Below are 20,512 nucleotides of genomic sequence, written 5' to 3'. Positions count from 1 at the left end.
TGCCAATACAACCTCCCCTTCCTTGGGGATTTCTTTCCTCTGGGCGTGACTTTTCCAGTGTTTCTCCTCAAAGCGCTGTCCCACCTCGGGTGACATTATCCGTGTGGGAATGGCACATTCCAAGCAGCAAAACGTGCGGAGTTGATGGACGGCAGTTCCCAAGTCCTCCCCCAGTCCCTCACTGTGCTGCAGGGTGGCCTCTGTCCCGCCCATCGTGTCCCTCCCTCTTCCAGGTGCTGCCTCCCCACCCTTGTCCCCTGTCCCTTCCCGAGTGTTGGGAAGCAGCAGCTGCCAGTGCCACACGTCATCCCAACCATCTGGAAGATGCACACTCCGGGATTTATCCTATTTTGAGGTTGCAACACATCTTAACGAGATTCCACCTCCTCCTCACATCCTCCCGCCACCCTTCTCCCAGGCACTGCTATCAGGCCACATCCCTTTCTCCCGGAAAAATCCAGGCGTGCACTCGGTGCCGGTGGGGTGTGAAGAGCGTGGTGGATCTGTGGTTCTCCTGGGAAGTAAAGCAGGGGAGGATCTGCTTTTAGGAGCCCTGGAATTTCTCCCTGCCTCTGTTTGGTTGTGTTTTCTTCCCACTTGTAGGAGTTGGGTGCTGTGCTGATGCTACTGAGGCAGCAGGACCTGCACCCCTTGGAGATTCCTGGGATTGTGAGCCCAGAGCAGAGCCAGAAGAAATGTTGCTCCAGGGGGAATGTGGGCCTGAAAAAACACATCCTTCCTGCTGGGAATTGGGGTGGCCAAAGGGAGTGACCTAAGGGACACAGAGCAGGGAGTGGTTGGGGTCGGGAGAGACCTTGAATCTCATATCTATATATAAATGTATATATGCAGAAATACGGAATTCCTGGAATCCTGGAATGGTTTGGATGGGAAGGAACTTAAAGCCCATCCAGTGCCAGCCCTTCGGTGGGCAGGGACACCTCCCACTGTCCCAGGCTGCTCCCAGCCCCAGTGTCCAGCCTGGCCTTGGGCACTGCCAGGGATCCAGGGGCAGCCCCAGCTGCTCTGGCAATTCCAGCCCAGCCCCTCCCCACCCTCCCAGCCAGCAATTCCTTCCCAATATTCCATTTAAATCTATCTTCCTTCACCTTAAAGCCATTCCCAGTGTCCTGTCCCTCCATGCCTTGTCCCCAGTCCCTCTCCAGCTCTCCTGGAGCCCTGTTAGGCCCTGCAAGGGGCTCGGAGCTCTCCCTGGATCCTTCTCTTGGACCTGATGATCTTGGAGGGCTTTTCCAACCTTAACAACTCCACGGTTTTAATGGGAAGGATTAGGTGGGATGAGGAGGCCTCTGTTGAGACATGACCCAGACTTTCCTGTGCGATGGGATGTCTGGGTTCCCAAACCAAGGCAGAGTCTCTCCAGGGAAGCAGAAGGGAGGAAAGTTTTCACATTAGGGAGGATTCATAAGGAAAATCAATGGGTTGGGGAAATCTGGGCACCTTTGGAACAGGAACATCCATCCTTGCCAGGGAAAAGCCAAGGTTCTGAGAGACTGGGAATGTCACTCCAGCCCCGCAGAGCCCAAATCAGCAGCACCTCTTCCTTGGACTTTTAAGATTTTCCTTTAGAAATGACAGTAGGAAAAGAAATAAAAAAACCTGGAGAAACCCAAGGCCAGGTTGGATGAGATTTGGAAAACCTGGGATGGTGGAAGGTGTCCCTGCCCATGGCAGGGAGTGGAATGGGATGGGATTTAAGATCACTTCCAACCCAAACCATTCTGGGATTCGAAGACCATTCCTGATCAGGATTTTTTCCCTGATTTTTTTCTCCTGATTTTTCCCTGCTCCAAATAGATGGATGGAATGAGCCGATCCACTGGAATGAATGTTGGTGAGTCCCAGAGTGTGTGTGGAGTTCAACTTCAGTTCCTCACACAACGCAGTGCTGACACCCAGGATTAGAGCCCAGGACGTGCTCAGAGGCACCGGTGGCTCATTCCCAAAGATTCTGGTGCAGCTCCCAGAGTTTCTTACTCCATGCTGTCCCTCCCTGTGGACTGTGTGATTCCTGTCCCGGATTTTTGGCACATTTTGGAGCGAGCCCTGCCTGGCTGTGCAGAGCTCTGCCAAGGTGTGAATTCAGGTGCTGCACTCGAGGGAGAAAACATCAAATAAACTCCTCAGAGCAGCACAAACATCATGTAAAGCTTAATCACAGATTTCTTTTTGTGCTGGAGCAGGATGGAAACATTTTTCCTTGCTAAATGGGAGCTTTATCCAGTCAAACATTCAGGAAGGGGTTTTTTCCAGCATAAAATCCAGGCTAATTTAGTCATGAGTCAGGCTGGATTTTGTCAGGTGCTCAGTGAACATTTGTAAAGTCTTCCCGTGAACTGAGGAGTGTCAGATGGAATCAGCATCAATTTTCCTAACAAGGCTCCAATTACTGCTCCGAGGAGCCGCGGACTGGGGTGGGAAAACAGCTGCTCCTGTGTGAGGGACCCCACACCCCCCTTCCCTCGGCTGCATCAGCACTTGATAAGGATTCTTATCAATTAAAATCAAAACCGTGGCACCCACTTTGCCTCAAAGGAGCCTTTTGTGTCTCACTCGCAGCTGATCAAAGAGAACAGAGCGTGGGGGCTTTTTGTTGTGGGTTTTTTGGGTTTTATGGGAATGCTGCTTTTTCTGTTTGAATGGATGGAGAGCCGGGGAATGGGAATTTTTTTCCTTTCCAGGAATTAATAAGGGGAAGGCAGGATCCTGTTCTGCAGCACTGGAGGAGGCTCCGCTAATCACAGGGAGTAATTAGGGGGATGCATTTGAAATAATTAAGGGTTTTTTCCAACCTGCCACAGTTACCTGGGTCTGTTCATGGGACGATCTCGGTGCTTTCCAAGGAGTTTATGAGAGATGGGATAATGGGGAATGGCTTTAAACTGACAGGGAATAGGGGCAGGTGGGATATTGGGAACGAATTCCTGACTGGGAGGGTGGGGAGGGGCTGGGCTGGAATTGCCAGAGCAGCTGTGGCTTCCCCTGGATCCCTGGAAGTGTCCAAGGCCAGGTTGGAGAGCACTTGGAGCAACCTGGGATAGTGGAGGATATCCCTGCCTTTAGGATGAGATTTAATATCCCTTCCAACCCAAATCATTCCAGGACTCCAATGGTTTGTAAGCTGATAAAAGGAATTAAACCCCTTAAGCTGTTTTATCCTGAATAATTGGAGCCATTCCTGCCAGATTTCCTGTTTCCAGGTGGCCGCGGTCTCTCCACAAGGAATGTGTTAGCAGGTTCCTAAAAAGGGCTAGGAAGTGCTGAGGGGAAGAGGTCAGGTTAAACCCAGAAAAAAAGCAGCAGCAGGGAAGGGAAGTTTGGGATTCAATCCCACTCCCTCAGTCGGGAATATCGAGCCCAGGCTTGTTAAAGCCTCAGCAATGATTGGGATGAGCCTGGAGGGAATCTTATGGAGCTGGGAATGACATCCAGGTCGGGGAGTGGCTCCAGAGCAGTTTCATGGTGACTTTGGGCAGCTGAAATCTGCCAGAAGTCCCATATGGAAAATTTCCAGTGCCCACAGAGCAGGACTCTCCTATTATTGTAAGGAAAACAGGAAAAAATTCCAGTTTTACCAAAAAATGGACTTGTCCTCTGAATATTTTCCATCTGTTTTCTCGCCTCCCAAAGCTCTGCAGTCTTTTGTTTTCCTCTTTGTGCTGTCAGCTTTTATTCCCCTGCTTCTGACAGGCTCGGGAAAGGCCGGAGCAGCGGCTCTGGGATAATGTACCAGGAGCTGCTTTTCCATGAGCACGGAACACTCCGGTCTCCCGGCACAGGGGTGGGGGTGGATCTGGAGCAAGGGCTGGAGCTGGGAGGTCTTGGAGAAAAGGAATGGATTTGATGAGTAACTGGATAATTTGGTAACCAGGGAAACCAGCAGCTGATGCAGATCAGCCGGGGCTGGAGGAGAAGCTCTGGTGCCTTTGGAATGAGATCTTCCAAGGAAACTCTTGAGAGGCTTTTTCTGGAGGATAATCGGGGATCGTTCCCATTGTTGTGGATGGAGTGGAAGGCAGGTTGTACATGAAATCCCACCCGCAGAGCTGATTCCTGCTCTGGAGCCAGCACCAGGAGGATATGGAGCTGCTGGAGTGATGCAGAGGAATCCACGGAGCTGCTCCCAGAGCTGGAACCCCTCTGCTCTGGAGCCAGGCTGGGAGAGCTGGGAATGTTCACCTGGAGAAGAGAAGGCTCCAGGGAGAGCTCCGAGCCCCTTGCAGGGCCTAAAGGGGCTCCAGGAGAGCTGCAGAGGGACTGGGGACAAGGCCTGGAGGGACAGGAGCCAGGGAATGGCTTCCCAGTGCCAGAGGGCAGGGCTGGATGGGAGATTGGGAATTGGGAATTGCTGGCTGGGAGGGCGGGCAGGGGCTGGGCTGGAATTGCCAGAGCAGCTGTGGCTGCCCCTGGATCCCTGGCAGTGCCCAAGGCCAGGCTGGACATTGGGGCTGGGAGCAGCCTGGGACAGTGGGAGGTGTCCCTGCCCATGGAATGGGATGATCCTTTATGTCCCTCCCAGCCCAAACCATTCCAGGATTCCATGAACTCCTAAGGCTCTGGAATTTGTTGGTTTTAAATTTTAAGGGAAGAAATTCTGCTCCCAAAACCTCGTCCATCCAAGGTGTCTGACGGGGAGAATTTGAACAAATCGGGATGTTCCTGCTGGGGTGGGATAACGACCCCTGGGGATCCTTCAGGGGTGTTTTAATCTCCGTGCTGCCATTTCCATGGATAACATTTTCTCATGGATTGAGTTCTCCTTCCTCCTCTGGCAGCTGGGAAAGGCTTGGGAAGCTCCAGGTGGGTTTTGCTGCCATTCACCGGAGCACTTGGATGTTCTGACTGAGTTATCAGGCTGGAAAATCCACATCCAGGAGGATTTGTATTCCCAGCTGAGATTTATTCCCAAATTAAGGCTTCCTCTCTGCTCCTCCAACATTTATGGGCAGCTCAGCCACTTGATTTTGAATTTATTTTTATTTTTTTGGCTTTTTTTTATAAACCGATCTTCACGTCAGGAAACAAACCAAGAACCCTGAACTCGAAGAGCAGGAGTTGGACTTGAAATAAATTCAAATATTTCATCAGGGGATAAATATTTGCCTTCCCAGCCCAAAGCACTTTAAAAAAAAAAAAAACAACAATTTTTGCTGTCCCAATTAAATTATTTTGTGCCAGGTGTTTGTTCTGGTGCCATCCCACAGCACAGACACTGAAATAAAACAAAATCAAACTAAAATATTGACTTTTCTGATAAATCTGGTCATCTCAGAGGGGCTCAAAATTCAAGGTGTTTTCAAATCTCTTTTTAGGAGGTGACAGCATCTCCATCAGAATTTCTGTGGGATTTTTTGGGTCTGTTTCCTCTTTTTTTTTTGGTATTATTTTTCTTCTTAAAATCAAGTGAACATTAGAATTAAAAATTCAATATTTCAAGACAAATCTTGATTTCTTTTTACAGAAAAATCTTGCTGCACTTTCCTTAATTTTCATATTGGAATATTAGACTTGGAAAAAAGAAAATTCCAGATAGGTCTTAATTTTTTTAATGGAAGATCTTGCTGCACTTGGGGGCTTTCCCCTGAATTTTCATATTGGAATATTAGACAAGAAAATTTCAATATTTCCAGATAATATTAATGAAAAATTAAATCTTTCCAGATAATTCTTAATTAAAATCTTGGCAAATCTTGGTGACACTTTCCTGAATTTTTGTATTGGAATATTAGACATGAAAAATTCAATATTTCAAGATAATTTTTAATTTCTTTACAGAAAAATCTCGCTGCTGCTGTTTTCTCTTTTATTTTTCTTCCTAAAATCCATGGAATATTAGACATGAAAAATTCAATACTCCCAGATAATTCTGAATTTCTTTTTACAGAAAAATCTTGCTGCACTTTGTGCCTCTTTCCTGCATTTTTAAATTTGAATATTAGACATGAAAAATTCAATATTTCCAGGTAATAGTAATGAAAAATTAAATCTTTCCAGATAATTCTTAATTAAAATCTCGGAAAATCTTGGTGACTCTTTCCTGAATTTTCATATTGGAATACTGGACATGAAAAATTCAAAATTTCCACATAAACCTGAATTTCTTCAGAGAAAAATTTTGCTGTGCTTGGTACCTCTTTCCTGAATTTTCCTCCTCCTTTTTGAGTCGTTTTCCTCCTTCTGTTCCAAAGGAATAACCTCGCTATCATTTTGATAAATAATAGAAATTATATAAATAATTCCAGCGCCATTCCGGGCTGAATCCTGAATCCTCCTGCGGATTTCGTGATCCAAGGAGATAAAAATAACGAGTGGGATTTTTTCCCCCCCCCTTTCCCATATGTCTATCAATCAAAAACGATAAAGATATTTCTGACTCGCAGCTTTAATGGTGTAATTAGGGCTAATTACATGTTCCAATGATTACATGTATGAACACTAATTACATAATTGCAGACAATTGTGCTAATTAGGTAAATACATCGTTAAGGAGAAAGCTCTGGCAAAATCCAGGGAATTTGCACCAGACCCAAAGAAAGTGAAAACACAATAAATGAGGAATAGTCCTTCATGTCTGCAAAATCCAGGAGCCATGGGAAGTGGAATGGATGGGTTGGAATGGTGTTGGGAAGAGCCTTCAGGTGCTGTGGAATCTTGGAATGGATGGGTTGGAATGGTGTTGTTGGGAAGAGCCTTCAGGTGCTGTGGAATCTTGGAATGGTTTGGATTGGAATGGTGTAGTTGGGAAGAGCCTCCAGCTGCTGTGGAATCTTGGTGGAATGGTGTTGTTGGGAAGAGCCTTAGAGTGCTCTGGAAAAAAATCCAGGGAATTTGCACCAGAGCCAAAGGCAGTGAAATCACAGTAAAAGATGAATAATCCTTCAAGTCTGCAAAATCCAGGAGCCATTCCCATGTTGGGAATTGGAGTGGTTTGGGTTGGAGTTGTGTTGTTGGGAAGAGTCTTCAGCTGCTCCAGAATCTTGGAATGGTTCAGGTTGGAATGGAGTACTTGGGAAGAGCCTTTAAGTGCTGTGGAATCCTGGAATAGTTTGGGTTGGAATGGTGGTGTTGGGAAGAGCCTTCAGCTGTTGTGGAATCATGGAATGGTTTGGGTTGGGAGAACTTCAGATCCCATCCATTCCCACCCCTGCCATGGGCAGGGACACCTCCCACTGTCCCAGGCTGCTCCCAGCCCCAATGTCCAGCCTGGCCTTGGGCACTGCCAGGGATCCAGGGGCAGCCCCAGCTGCTCTGGCAATTCCAGCCCAGCCCCTGCCCACCCTCCCAGCCAGCAATTCCCAATTCCCAATCTCCCATCCAGCCCTGCCCTCTGGCACTGGGAAGCCATTCCCTGGCTCCTGTCCCTCCTGTCCCTCAGGGAATTCAGATTTTGTCCGGTTTAAACATTCCCTGTTTTTTAGCTCTCATCCCTTCCCTTTGGAAACCACCGCATCCCACTGCTGCTTCCCGTTGTGCTGATTCCCTTCACCCTGCCTTTCCAAACCCTTAGTCCCAGCCCTTAATCCTGGTTTTATTCCTTGCTGCAAGCTGATCCAGGCTCTTTTTTTAAAATTTTCCTTAATATCTCTTTGCAATTCTCTTGAAATGTGGGAAGCATTCCCAGATTCTGTTCCTTGGCACTTGTGGGAGTCCTTGGAAGGTGTGCCAGGAGCGCTCCACAAGACATGAATGATGCCATTTGGGATTCATGGAGTTTGCTGAGTGTTTCTTCTCCTGGAATTGGAAATGAGCTGGAATCTCAGCCAGTGGGATGCCAACATCTTTCCAATTCCTTTTCCCAGAACAAAGGAATTGCTGGAACCTTTTTAAGCCGTGCCAGGCTCAGGGCAGGAGAGATTTGATCCTTTTCCAGTGTTTTTTAACATTGTTTGAGGCATTTTCCTGCCTGGAGGAGACTTTGCCAATTCATCCTCTGGAAAAAAGGGAAAATCGGTGCACAGAGAGCAAAAACCATGGAAAAATCGAGTCAAAATCTTCGGAATTTCCATCCTGACTGAGCCCACACGTTCCTTGTCCTGTCTCCAACACCTGGAGTGTGCAGGCAGGATGTGCTCAGGCCGATATTTTGGAATTGCCTGATGGAAAAGTTGCATCCAATGCCTGGGATAAGATGGTATGGATGGATTTAATTCCCACCAAGGAATACTCTCCTCTTTGGAATGTGTTCAGATCCCTGAATTTTGTGCCACCACATTCAATAATGTGACCACCAGTACCTTGTAATTTGAAAGGGAAAAGGATGGTTTTAGGAAAAACCCCAAACAAATAACCCTTGTCCAGCCAGTTACTCTGATTCCTGATTTTCTAAGGAATATTTTATATGGAATATCTGATTTTTAAAGGAATCAGGGAGTTTTTGCAGGATCTGTGAGGAGCTGCTCCTCCTGCCCGGCCTTTGCTGTCGCTTTTCCTTCCAAGCTGCCGCCCCAGCTGAGCTGCCAAATCCCTCTCATCAAGATTCCCACCCTTTTCCCATTTTTCCCTGCTCCCTCCTTCCCAGTTCTCCCACCTTTCCAGCAAAATCAAATGTCAGCTCCTTCCATTGTCACCACAGCTGAACCTGGCGGCAGCTCAGACTCTCACTCCCGTTTTGGGATCAGCGAGAGCATCAGGGGGAATTGGGATCCTGTGGGAGGAAAATACAGCACAGCTGATTGGGATCCCTGGGAAATTTTGGGTTTGGATCACTGGGAAATTTCAGTTTTGGATCCCTGGGAAATTTAGGACTTGGATCATTGAGATTTAGGGTTTAGATCTTTGAGATTTAGGGCTTGGAACACTGGGAAATTTAAGGTTTGGAAAACTGGGAGATTTAGGGCTTGGATCTCTGGGAGATTTAGGGTTTGGATCACTGGGAAATCTGGGGTGTGGATCACTGGGAGATTTAGGACTTGAGTCATTGAGATTTAGGGTTTGGATTGCTGGGAAATTTAGGGTTTGGAAAACTGGGAGATTTAGGGCTTGGATCACTGGGAAATTTGGGGTTTCATTCAGAAAGTTTTTCTGGAAATGAGTTTGGGGTTCATTTCCAGTCTCACAGGGATATTCTGGAAATACCAACAAGGTCTGATGTGTGCATAAACTGGGAGTTATCTACTCCCAATATTTAGGGATTTTTCCCGGATTTTCTTCCTCTGCTGTTGGCACTGTCAGAAAGACAGCAGGATTTTTCCGGATTATTTCTCATGGAGTTTTAAAAATGGGAACAAGTGGAAGCAAAAGGCTGATATTGACCTGCAGGGAATCAATAACCGCGGTGATGTAACCGAGCACGACAGGGTGGGAACAGAGCCGCTTAAACCCGGCCTTGTGGGAGCTTCACTGGAGTGGGTTTAGTCTGGTCTAGAAAAGCTTCCCCCAAAACCTGCCTGGGTTCCTGTGGAGGGCATGGGATGGGTTTCCTGCCTTGGGAGTGTCGTGTGGGCCTGGTGGAGCAAAAAATTAGGGATGGGTGAAACTTTGGAGATTGAACTTGGCACTGGTGAGGCCCCACCTTGAATCTTAGGGTCAGTTTGGGGTCATCCACGACAAGAAAGACATGGAGGGGCTGGAGCGTGTCCAGGGAAGGGACCGGAGCTGGGAAGGGGCTGGAGAATTCCTGAGGGAGCTGGAAAGGGGCTCAGGCTGGAGCAAAGGAGGCTCAGGGGGGACCTTGTGGCTCTGCACAAGTCCCTGACAGGAGGGGGCAGCCGGGGGGGTCGGGCTCTGCTGGCAGGGAACAGGGACAGGAGGAGAGGGAACGGCCTCAGGCTGGGCCAGGGGAGGCTCAGGGTGGACAGCAGCAGGAATTTCCCCATGGAAAGGGTGCTCAGGCCTTGGCAGGGGCTGCCCAGGGAGCTTTGGAGTGCCCATCCCTGGAGGTGTCCCAGGAATTCCTGGAGGTGGCACTCAGAGCTCTGGGCTGGGACAAGGTGGGCATCGGGCACAGCTGGGACTCGATGGGCTGGGAGGGCTTTTCCAGCCTCAGGGATTCTGTGAGGTTTAGATTGGACAGTTGGGAAAATTTCTTCCCTAATTAGGTTGTCCAGCCCTGGCACAGGGACAGGGTGGAGTCCCCATTCCTGGAGGGATTTCAAATCCCTGTGGATGTGGCACTTGGGGCCATGGGGCAGTGGTGGCCTTGGCAGTGCCATGTTGCACTTCATGATCTTGGAGGACTTTTCCAACCTTAATGAATTTCTGAGGGACAGGAATCTCCTGAAAACCAAACTGGACTTTTTGGAGGAGGGCTTGCTTGGTTTGGTTTTGGTTTTTTTGTTTGTTTGGGCTTTTTTTTATTTGGGTTCCTTTATTTGTGACCCTTCTCATCCCAAAATCTTCACGTCAGACCCAAAATCTGTCCCCTAATGACTGTGGCAGGAAATGGAGTCAGGATTTTTATTGCTGAAAGATCAGAGGAGAAACATTTCCTCGTGTGGCGCTCAGTTGAGTTGCTGTCATCTCTCACAGCATTTTGGGAATGCTCCATGAAGCTGCTTCCCTGTTTTTCCCAAGGGTTTTCCAGGGGAGCAGAAAGGGTGGAGATGAAGAGAAGGAAAAGCAGAAACAACACCTGAAATTGTTGTTTTAAGATGAAAAAAGCCTCAATTTAAACCACCTGGGTTTCACCACAGCTTTGTCACTTTGAACCGCGATTCTGCTCCGAGGAGTGAATTCCAAGTGGAAAAAGATCCCTGTTGAAGGCATTTTCCATCTCGGTTTAGACTCCAGTGTGTGAGTTAATGACACAAGCAGATTTTTACACCTTTTTGCTTTTGAAAGAAAGAAAGAATTCTGGGAATAGGGAGCTGCCGGCTCCTGGTTTCCCAGTCCTGCTTGGAGGAGTTCCAAAGATCTCCATCCTCCTGTAACAAGCAATTCCCAAAGTGGGTGAAGGCATCACCTCTGGGTTGGGATAACAACTTGGGGTAAACTGGGATCTCAGAGGTTTTCCAGGGAGGACCAGTGAGGCACTTTGCTGGGAAAACTTGGAATAATAAATGATTTTTAGGGAAAATTTGGGATTTGCACCTTTGGGCACTGGGGGTGGTGCATTGGTGGCAGTTGAGTGGTGGAAGTCCCGAACCTGGGGATGGTTTGGGCCATGGAGCTGATCCTGGTGGGGAGGAGGAGATTTCCCATCCCTGAGACTGTCCTAAAACTTCCAGCATTCCCAGAAAACTCCTTTGGAACTGCTGACTCCAATTTAATGGAACACCATGGCTTGCAGAAGTTTTCCATAAACATTTGGGGCTGAGCAAACAGGAAGTGCTTCCTGATCCATTTTGTTACTTCCCTAACTTTGCCTTTTATGTTGGGAATTGATCCACGATCGATTTCCGGACCATCCTGGGTGTTTTAAAGCTGTTGATTGTTATTCCCTGATTTTTCCTTGGATGCTGCACCACTGCTGAGCTTATCCCTTGCTTTCCTGAGGAAATTTTTGTCATTTTAATGAGTTTTGTGGCTTTTCTCCAGACTTTTTCCTGGTCTTCCACATCTTCCCGAGGTTACACCCCTCACAGAGGGGCCCTTTGCTTGGATTTTAATCCAAAGGAATTGTAAGAGCTTTAGATGGAGACAATGGGAAATTCCTAATCCGATTATTTTCTGGTTTATGGAAGAAAAATGAACTTTTTGGTTCACTGGGAGTTCAGAGCAGTGGTGGGACTGGCATGGAGCACCTGCTGAGCACTGGGATCACCTCCCAATCCAGTACTTTCCATGGAATCCTGGAATGGGTTGGAAAGGATGTTAAAAACCATCTCATTCCAACTCCCAGCCCCAATGTCCAGCCTGGCCTTGGGCACTGCCAGGGATCCAGGGGCAGCCCCAGCTGCTCTGGCAATTCCAGCCCAGCCCCTGCCCACCCTCCCAGCCAGCAATTCCCAATTCCCAATCTCCCACCCAGCCCTGCCCTCTGGCACTGGGAAGCCATTCCCTGTGTCCTGTCCCTCCAGGCCTTGTCCCCAGTCCCTCTCCAGCTCTCCTGGAGCCCCTTTAGGCCCTGCAAGGGGCTCGGAGCTCTCCCTGGATCCTTCTCTTTTCCAGGTGAACATTCCCAGTTATCTTATTTCCATAGGAGAGGTGTGATTTTGAGCAGTTTTGGCTTCTGGGAGATAACATCCCTGGAATTACCTCATCCTTAGATCCAATTCCCTTGTTTCCAACTCTCCCAGTGCCCAGCCTTCCAGGTTTTCAGCTCTTCCCAGTGGAATGGCTCTGAATTCCTGCGCGTTTAATCAAACCCGGGCCTTTCTTCCTGAAAAATGCGAGGATTTGATCAATTCCTGAACCTGGATGGCAACAACAGCGACTCATTCTGTCCCTGGGAAAAAAAAAAAGCAGAATTTAGATTGGTTCACAAGGGAAATAAGAGTCAGGATTTGGGTTTTATGGAGTTCTCATCCCCAGGCTTAATTTTGTGCCAGTTTAGAAGCTCAAAATTACAAAATGTGTCGTATTTATTTGTCTTCAGAGAATTACAGGGAACGAATTCCCAAGCATTGAAGTTATGAGGATGTGTTTGTGATTCCAGTGGTTTGACGTGGAATTCCAGCATTGGAAAACCACCATGAAAAGGAATAACTGGGAATTCCAACTGGAGCTTTGTCTGCTTCTTTCTGCCCTTAAATGATGTCTTTACTATTAAAATGAATTTTTTAAAATTTAATTGATGTTGCTGAAGAAAAAAAGCTATGGGAATAAAAAACTTCAAAGTTTGGTGCTATTTGGATCATTTCCTCAAATTCCCTGGATAATTGCAGTGGGGGCCAGTCCATCCTTTCCCACCAGGAAGGTTCAAATGATCCTGACCCCAGAAGAAAAAAACTCTGTGAAATTCCTGCCCTCAGCTCCCGGTTAATGCTGGAAAAGGCATTTTCCAGCCACGCAGGATGCAAAATCCATCATCCTTCAGTGGGATATTGATAGGAAAACCTTTATGGATGATTCAGGATTAAAGTGGTAATTTTTGGAAGCAGGGAAATGTCTGAAAGTCGTAAGGAACAACATTGGAATCAAGTAATCCAAATTAATCAAAGATTAATTGCTGCAATTAATCATTGGCCAGGTTGTTCCGAGGTTTTTTGGGAAAGAATTTGTGGGTATTTCCCTAAATCCTGCTTTTCCATAAAAAAAAGACTGATCCAACTGCGCAGGATAAAGGAATTTTATCAATTTATTATTTTTAACAATTTTTTAACGGAAATTTTACCAATTTACCTAAGATTGAAATATTTGTTCCCTGAGGTTCCACTCATTAAAAGCCTTTTAAATTATTCAGCAATTCCTTAAAATTCCTTTATTATTTCCAGTAATAGTTAAGCTTTCAGCCTTGGAGTGTAAGGAATGCTTCCTCTGCAATTCCAAAGCCAAATCCTTAATTTTTTGGGATTCAGACTTCTTGGACATCCGTGCTGCCTGATTTTCCAGAGCTTGGAAGCCAGTGTGTAAAATCTGAGTCCGGAGGCGAAAGAATCGATTTTTAGTTGATTTTATTTTATTTATTTTATTCATTTCCATTTTGGAAGCATCCCCAGATTCCAATCAGGATCACTCTGGAATTTTTGGGAATCAAGCGAAAAAAGCACTGAAATTCTTCCATAGGAGTTGTGGCTTTGTGGGTGTGCTGCTGATTTTTTCCATCATTAATAGCCACAGTTTTCCTCTGCTGGAAAATAGAAGGAAATATCCTTTTCCCGAAGTGTTACAGCAACCAAGCTGGAAAAGAGCAATTTCCTTGGGATCCCTGGCACGGAATCCGGATGCTCACGTCCTGCCTGTTCACAGCTCCTGTCACTGCCGGCTTTTACTTGGATCTGGAAAAAATTGTGTTTTCCCTGGCAGCCTGTGGAAGTGTTGGGATGTGGAATCCCAAGGACACGAGTTGTCCCGTAAGGGCAATTTATTCTCTGGAAGTGGGAAGCCATTCGCTGTGTTCATGGAATCACAGAATCATGGAGTGGTTGGGGTTGGAAGGGAATTTAAATCCCATCCCATCCCATCCCATTCCATGGCAGGGACACCTCCCACTGTCCCAGGCTGCTCCCAGCCCCAATGTCCAGCCTGGCCTTGGGCACTGCCAGGGATCCAGGGGCAGCCCCAGCTGCTCTGGCAATTCCAGCCCAGCCCCTGCCCACCCTCCCAGCCAGCAATTCCCAATTCCCAATCTCCCATCCAGCCCTGCCCTCTGGCACTGGGAAGCCATTCCCTGGCTCCTGTCCCTCCATGCCTTGTCCCCAGTCCCTCTCCAGCTCTCCTGGAGCCCCTTTAGGCCCTGCAAGGGGCTCGGAGCTTTCCCTGGATCCTTCTCCTCTCCAGGTGAACATTCCCAGCTCTCCCAGCCTCTCCCTCTCTCCAGGTGAACTCCTCCCAGCTCCAGAGCAGAAGGCCTCCAGCCCTCGGAGCAGCTCCATGGATTCCTCTGGATCATTCCAGCAAATCCACAACTTTCTTGTGCAGAGAACTCCAGAGCTGGACACAGTTCCCAAGGTGGAGTCTCCCAAGGGCAGAAATTTTGGAAACCAAGGACTCTCCAACTCTGCTTTTGGTTTCCCACTGGTTGGAAAATCTGAATTCCAACCTTTCCAGAATCAAGGATCCTCACTTTTCCAGAGGAAGCAGTGATTCTTTTGAGTTGTCTGCTTTTCCACTCCAATATTCCATGTAAAACTTTGGAACGATGAACAACACTTTGACCCGGAGCTATTTACTAGCCCAATATTCCAGATATTCCCATGTGGAATAAACAGGAAGAGAGGTTTTGATGCCACTGTTGTGTATTGATGGTCTGGAGCAAAATATATTCCTAAAAGCCCAGAATTCCTGGTTATTAAGAAGGAATTTCTTCCCTGTGAAGGTGGGGAGACCCTGGCACAGATTCCTGGAGAAGCTGTGGCTTCCCCTGGATCCCTGGAAGTGTCCAAAGCCAGGCTGGATGGGGCTTGGAGCAGCCTGGGATAGTGGGAGGTGTCCCTGGGTTGGAATGGGATGAGCTTTAAGGTCTCTTCCCACCCAAACCGTTCCATGATTCTGCGATTCCCAAAAGAAGAAAACCATCAGAAAAAAATGGGAATATCAATTCATTTCTCCTCCCAGACCCATCACGGGCAGCCACAAATCCCACAGATCGGAAATCCCCGGGAATGTTCAAGGCTTGGAGCAACCTGGCATAGTGGGAGGTGTCCCTGGTGGTAGCAGGGGGTGGAATGGGACCTTTAAACTCCTCCCAACCCAAACCATTCCAGGATTCCATGAGATGCAGCTGCTCAGGGACTCTTGGATGAAGTGTTCGTACACAAGAGCTGTTGATTTCCTTGGGAATTTCCCTGATTCCTCCAAACTGAAATCCCAGTGCCACCTCCACAAATCTCGTGGTTTGGTGCCGAGTTTTAGACTGTGCCCATTTTCCAGACCTAAATTAATCCTGGTTTTTGGTGCAGAGTTTTAGACTGTGCCCATTTTCCAGACCTAAATTAATCCTTGTTTTTGCTTTCGAGTTTTAGACTGTGCCCATTTTCCAGACCTAAATTAATGCTGGTTTTTGCTGTCGAGTTTTAGACTGTGCCCATTTTCCAGACCTAAATTAATCCTGGTTTTTGTTGTCGAGTTTTAGACTGTGCCCATTTTCCAGACCTAAATTAATGCTGGCTTTTGGTGCAGAGTTTTAGACTGTGCCCATTTTCCAGACCTAAAGTAATCCTGGTTTTTGGTGCTTGCTCAGATCAGGTGGACCAAAACAGCAGGAAGTGCCTCTGACAGATTCCAAGATTCCAGTGTCTTCAACGAAACCCTGAGGATTTCCAACATCCAGAGACACCAGGGAGGCCGCTACTACTGCAAGGCTGAGAACGGCCTGGGCTCCCCGGCCATCAAATCCATCCGAGTGGACGTGTACTGTGAGTAAATCCTTGGAATTCTGCCTTTGGTGCTCTTTTCATGCCTTAAAATGTCTGCTGTTCCCAAGAAATGATCGGCTCCTTGTGAATCCTGGTTTTAGCGGTGGATTCTACAGATCTGTGGTGCTTTTATGGTTGGAAAAATGTGAATGGTTGGGATTTCAGGAAAAAATGTGAAGGGTTGGGATTGGAGTGAAAAATGTCAAGGGTTGGGATTGGAGTGAAAAATGTGAATGGTTGGGATTTCAGGGAAAAATGTGAAGGGTTGGGATTAGAGTGAAAAATCGGAAGGGTCGGGATTTCAGGGAAAAATGTGGAAGGTTGGGATTGTGGTAAAGGATTGGGATTGTGATGAAAAATGTGAAAGACTGGGAATGCAGTGAGAAATGTGATGGATTGGGATTGCTGGGAAAAATGACAAGGATTGGGATTGGAGTGAAAAATGTGAAGGATTCAGATTGTGGTGAAAAGTGTGAAGGATTGAGATTATAGGGAAAGATGTGGAGGATTGGGATTGTAGTGGAGGGTGTGAAGGATTGGGAGTGCAGTGAGAAATGTGATGGATTGGGATTGCTGGGAAAAATGAGAAGGATTGGAATGCAGTGAAAAACGTGAAGGATTGGGATTGGAGTGAAAAATGTGAAACCTTGGGATTGTGGTGAAAAACGTGGAGGATTGGGATTGTGGTGAAAAATAAAAAATATTTGGATTTCCATGGAAAGCATGAAATATTTGGATTTCAGTGAAAAATGTGAAGGATTTGGGATTGGAATGAAAAATGTGAAGGATTGGGAATGTGGAGAAAAATTAGATTGGTGGGATCTGTGGTTCCCAAAAATTGCCCTCTCTGTGTCAGGTGGACCTCGGGATACGGGATAATTCCGACACAATTTTTGTGGGATCTGGGATTTGTGGCATGGTGCCTTTTGGGGATCCCAATTATTTCACCGGAATTTTCCCTCCGATTGGGTTTTGTTTGTTTTAGTGAACGCGTTTTTAGTGAAATTACACAGAAAACAGACAACTGTCAAAAACAAAATCTGTGGAAAACAGATGACGTTCCCGGCTGGAAGCGAATCCATCATTAGAGCAGGAAGGGAATGTTTGAATTTTTGAAGGAATCTCTCAAATGTGTTTTAAAAAACAACTTCAGTGTTGATATTCTTTAAAATATGGATTAAATATAATTTTGGAAGCGTCTTGGCTTGTAAATTAAGAGGAAAAACAATATCAAAGCCGTGTTCCACGCTAATTTGGGAACGAGAGCATTGCCGAGGCCTTGAATTTAAAATTCTTTCTAATTCCAGCCCCTAATTGAAAACTGGGAAAGATTTGACAATGAATTCTTGAAAAAAATCCATGGAAATTCCATTTTTTTCCCCCTCATTCATCTCCGTTCTTGACTTGGGACAATTTGACAGCAGCACATGGGTGGGAGATCTCCCTCTCCAGCAATTCCTGGATTTCATTTCCCGCTTAATCTGGGATTTGGTGCTTGGAACTGCATTGTTGTTCCTGCAATAATGAATTGTTGGGATATAAATGAAGAATGAGCCAGAGCATTGGGATGTGTGAGGGAAAGGGGCAATTCCATCATTTTTATGGATTTGCTGCGGTCTTGAAAATCCTTTCAGTCCTGCTTTTGCAGGAAGGATCCATCGGAAGTTTCCAGGTGCTTTCGCTGGATCTGCTCACGTCCGGTGGCTTTTCTGTTAATGAGTCCCAAAATATCCAATTTCTCCCGAGCTCAGTTCATTCCCAGGGATCCAGGGGCAGCCCCAGCTGCTCTGGCAATTCCAGCCCAGCCCCTGCCCACCCTCCCAGCCAGCAATTCCCAATTCCCAATCTCCCATCCAGCCCTGCCCTCTGGCACTGGGAAGCCATTCCCTGGCTCCTGTCCCTCCAGGCCTTGTCCCCAGTCCCTCTCCAGCTCTCCTGGAGCCCCTTTAGGCCCTGCAAGAGGCTCTGAGCTCTCCCTGGATCCTTCTCTTCTCCAGGTGAACATTCCCAGCTCTCCCAGCCTTTCTCACATCCAGCGTGGGAATTTTTCCTTTCCATCCTGAATGTTTTCCATGTGTAACAGGAAGATAATTCCAGCCCAACACTGCTCAGCAGCCTCAGATCCATGGGCGAGCATTCCCAGCCCTTCAGCTTCTCAAAAATCCTCTGCTGTGATCCTGCACCTCCTCAGGCCATCGCTGGGCACAAGAATTCCCTGTGATCCAATTGTCCAGCCCAAAAATTCATGGAGAGATAGCAAAGGATAAGAGATAAGGAAGAGAGGAGCTTTAGATGGGATATTGGGAATTAGGAATTCCTGGCTGGGAGGGTGGGGAGGCCCTGGTACAGCTTTCCCAGAGGATCCCCTCCCGGTAAACCCCAAACTCATCTCTTTTAGGAGATTTTAATGTTGGAAATGTCCAAATTTGACCTCAGAGAGCGAATAACAAGAACCCCGCTAATTAATTGAATTAATTTGCATTTCTCTCCTGCCGAAAATTCCATTTTTCAATGCTTTAAATGCTTTCCACCTGCAGAATATTCCAAATTGTCTCCTCTTCTTGTATCATGGAAAAAAAAAAGGGAAGGAAGATGAATTTATTTGCTTTCCTTACACGCTGCTCTTATTGTTTTATATTAATTTCCCTCTTGTTTTTTCCCCTTTAAATTTCCATTCATGAATCCTGTCCTCATTTGAACGAGGATTTAAGCTCATCCCTGGGTTTTTAATGAACGAAACGACAAGGAAAGGAGGTCCAATAAATCCATAAATATTGGGAGACACTGGAGCTGGGAATTAAAAATGTTGCTGCAATAGAAGCCCGGAATTCCATGCAGCCGCTCCAAGGCAAACACAACTCAGAGAGGCAGCAGAGAAATTCATAAATTCCATTTTCAACATCTCAATTCTGGCTTAATTACCACGACCGAGAGAGCAATTCCAACATCCACAGGGAGGGGGGTAAAAAAGAGGAACCAGGAGTGGGGGGGATTGAAGCCAAGGAGAAGAAATTCAGGAATCCTGCAGAGGTGAGGGCAGAATTTCAGCATCACTCCCCCCTTAAAACCTTTCTGGCAGGAGAAAAACTCGGGAAAATAAACACGTGGGTGCTGCCTGTGTCCATGTTTTAAACGTGGATTTTATTTGGCATGCAGGAATGGGAGTGGAAGGGATTTCTTTAAAACTCTCAGGTTTAGGACTCACCAGAAAACCCCAATTTCACTTTTACCCCCAATGTTTGATGCCTAAAACAGCCCCTTCCTCGAAATCCTCTCTGTGGTCTCATGTGGTGATTAAACCAGTGGAATTAGGGTAAAAATCCCATTTTAAAATATTTTTCCATCCAAAATTCCCCACATTTTGTGTCAGACACACGTGGCCCCACACCAGGGGTGCAGCATGAGGGAACCTCAGGAGCCTTTTTAGCATTCCAAGAGAGGAAAAAATGCTCTCCCTCAGGCAAAACCGGCTCTCCATGAGGAAGCATTACCTCCTCCTCATCCCTGCGATTTCAATCCAGTTTTTCCAGCTTCTTCGGATGGGGAAGGCTGGGAAGGACAGGGAGCGATGTCAGGAGCAGCTGGAAGGTCCAGCTAAGAATTCCCTTCCCCATTCCCAGTGCTCCATGGTCGTTCCCCCACCCATTTTCCTCTAAAAAGTCGCATGTTGGGAGCACGGGAGTGTCTGTGGGAGGGGATGAGCACAGGGAGCTGCTGGAAAGAGTCCAGAGGAATCCATGGAGATGCTCCAAGGGCTGGAGCCCCTCTGCTCTGGAGCCAGGCTGGGAGAGCTGGGAATGTTCACCTGGAGAAGGGAAGGACACAGGGAGAGCTCCGAGCCCCTTGCAGGGCCTGAAGGGGCTCCAGGAGAGCTGGAGAGGGACTGGGGACAAGGTCTGGAGGGACAGGAGCCAGGGAATGGCTTCCCAGTGCCAGAGGGCAGGGCTGGATGGGAGATTGGGAATTGGGAATTGCTGGCTGGGAGGGTGGGCAGGGGCTGGGCTGGAATTGCCAGAGCAGCTGGGGCTGCCCCTGGATCCCTGGCAGTGCCCAAGGCCAGGCTGGACATTGGGGCTGGGAGCAGCCTGGGACAGTGGGAGGTGTCCCTGCCATGGCAGGGGTGGGAATGGGATGGGATTGAAGGTTTTTCCAACCCAAACCATTCCAGGATTCTTTGACCCTGTGATTTTAAGACTCACAGACAATTTTTACTCAAGTAGAAAATTGATGACAAGAGCAGGCAGAAAACTGGGAGTCATGGGAATGGTCAAGGTCAGCAGGAATCAGAGCGTCCATGCATTCCCACCTTGCTGGTTCTGGGTGTCCAAACCCCAAAACCCTTCAATCACCCACTAAAATATCTGATTGATCCATCCTGATTAATCCCAACCCTGCTGGGGCAAATTCCACGTGAGAATTAACCATGCCTGGAGGAATGGAATTGCAGAATTCCCATTAGCTTGAGCCAGGGAATATTTTTATTTCCATGTTGATGATGTTTAATTAACCCCGAAGAGCTGAGGAAATTCCTTGCAGAATTTGCTCCTCAGAATCCTCCTGACATTAGGAATTTTTAACTCAGGGATAAAGCTCCC

General features: G+C 47.3%; 1 protein-coding gene across 2 annotated transcripts in view; it reads left to right on the top strand.

Annotated features, from left to right (window-relative positions):
- MDGA2 (MAM domain containing glycosylphosphatidylinositol anchor 2) overlaps positions 1-20,512 on the top strand; it is a 231,845-nt gene that overhangs the window by 75,064 nt on the left and 136,269 nt on the right. For both annotated transcript variants that reach the window (XM_032110643.1, XM_032110644.1), the window contains exon 3: positions 15,743-15,917. In XM_032110643.1, coding sequence (XP_031966534.1) covers positions 15,743-15,917 — 175 coding nt within the window. The remainder of the gene's footprint in view (positions 1-15,742; positions 15,918-20,512) is intronic.

Source organism: Corvus moneduloides, chromosome 6, assembly GCF_009650955.1.
Source record: "Corvus moneduloides isolate bCorMon1 chromosome 6, bCorMon1.pri, whole genome shotgun sequence".
Lineage (NCBI taxonomy): Eukaryota > Metazoa > Chordata > Aves > Passeriformes > Corvidae > Corvus > Corvus moneduloides.
The sequence above is the reverse complement of the archived record's forward strand: the minus strand, read 5'-3'. Positions and strand labels throughout refer to the sequence as shown.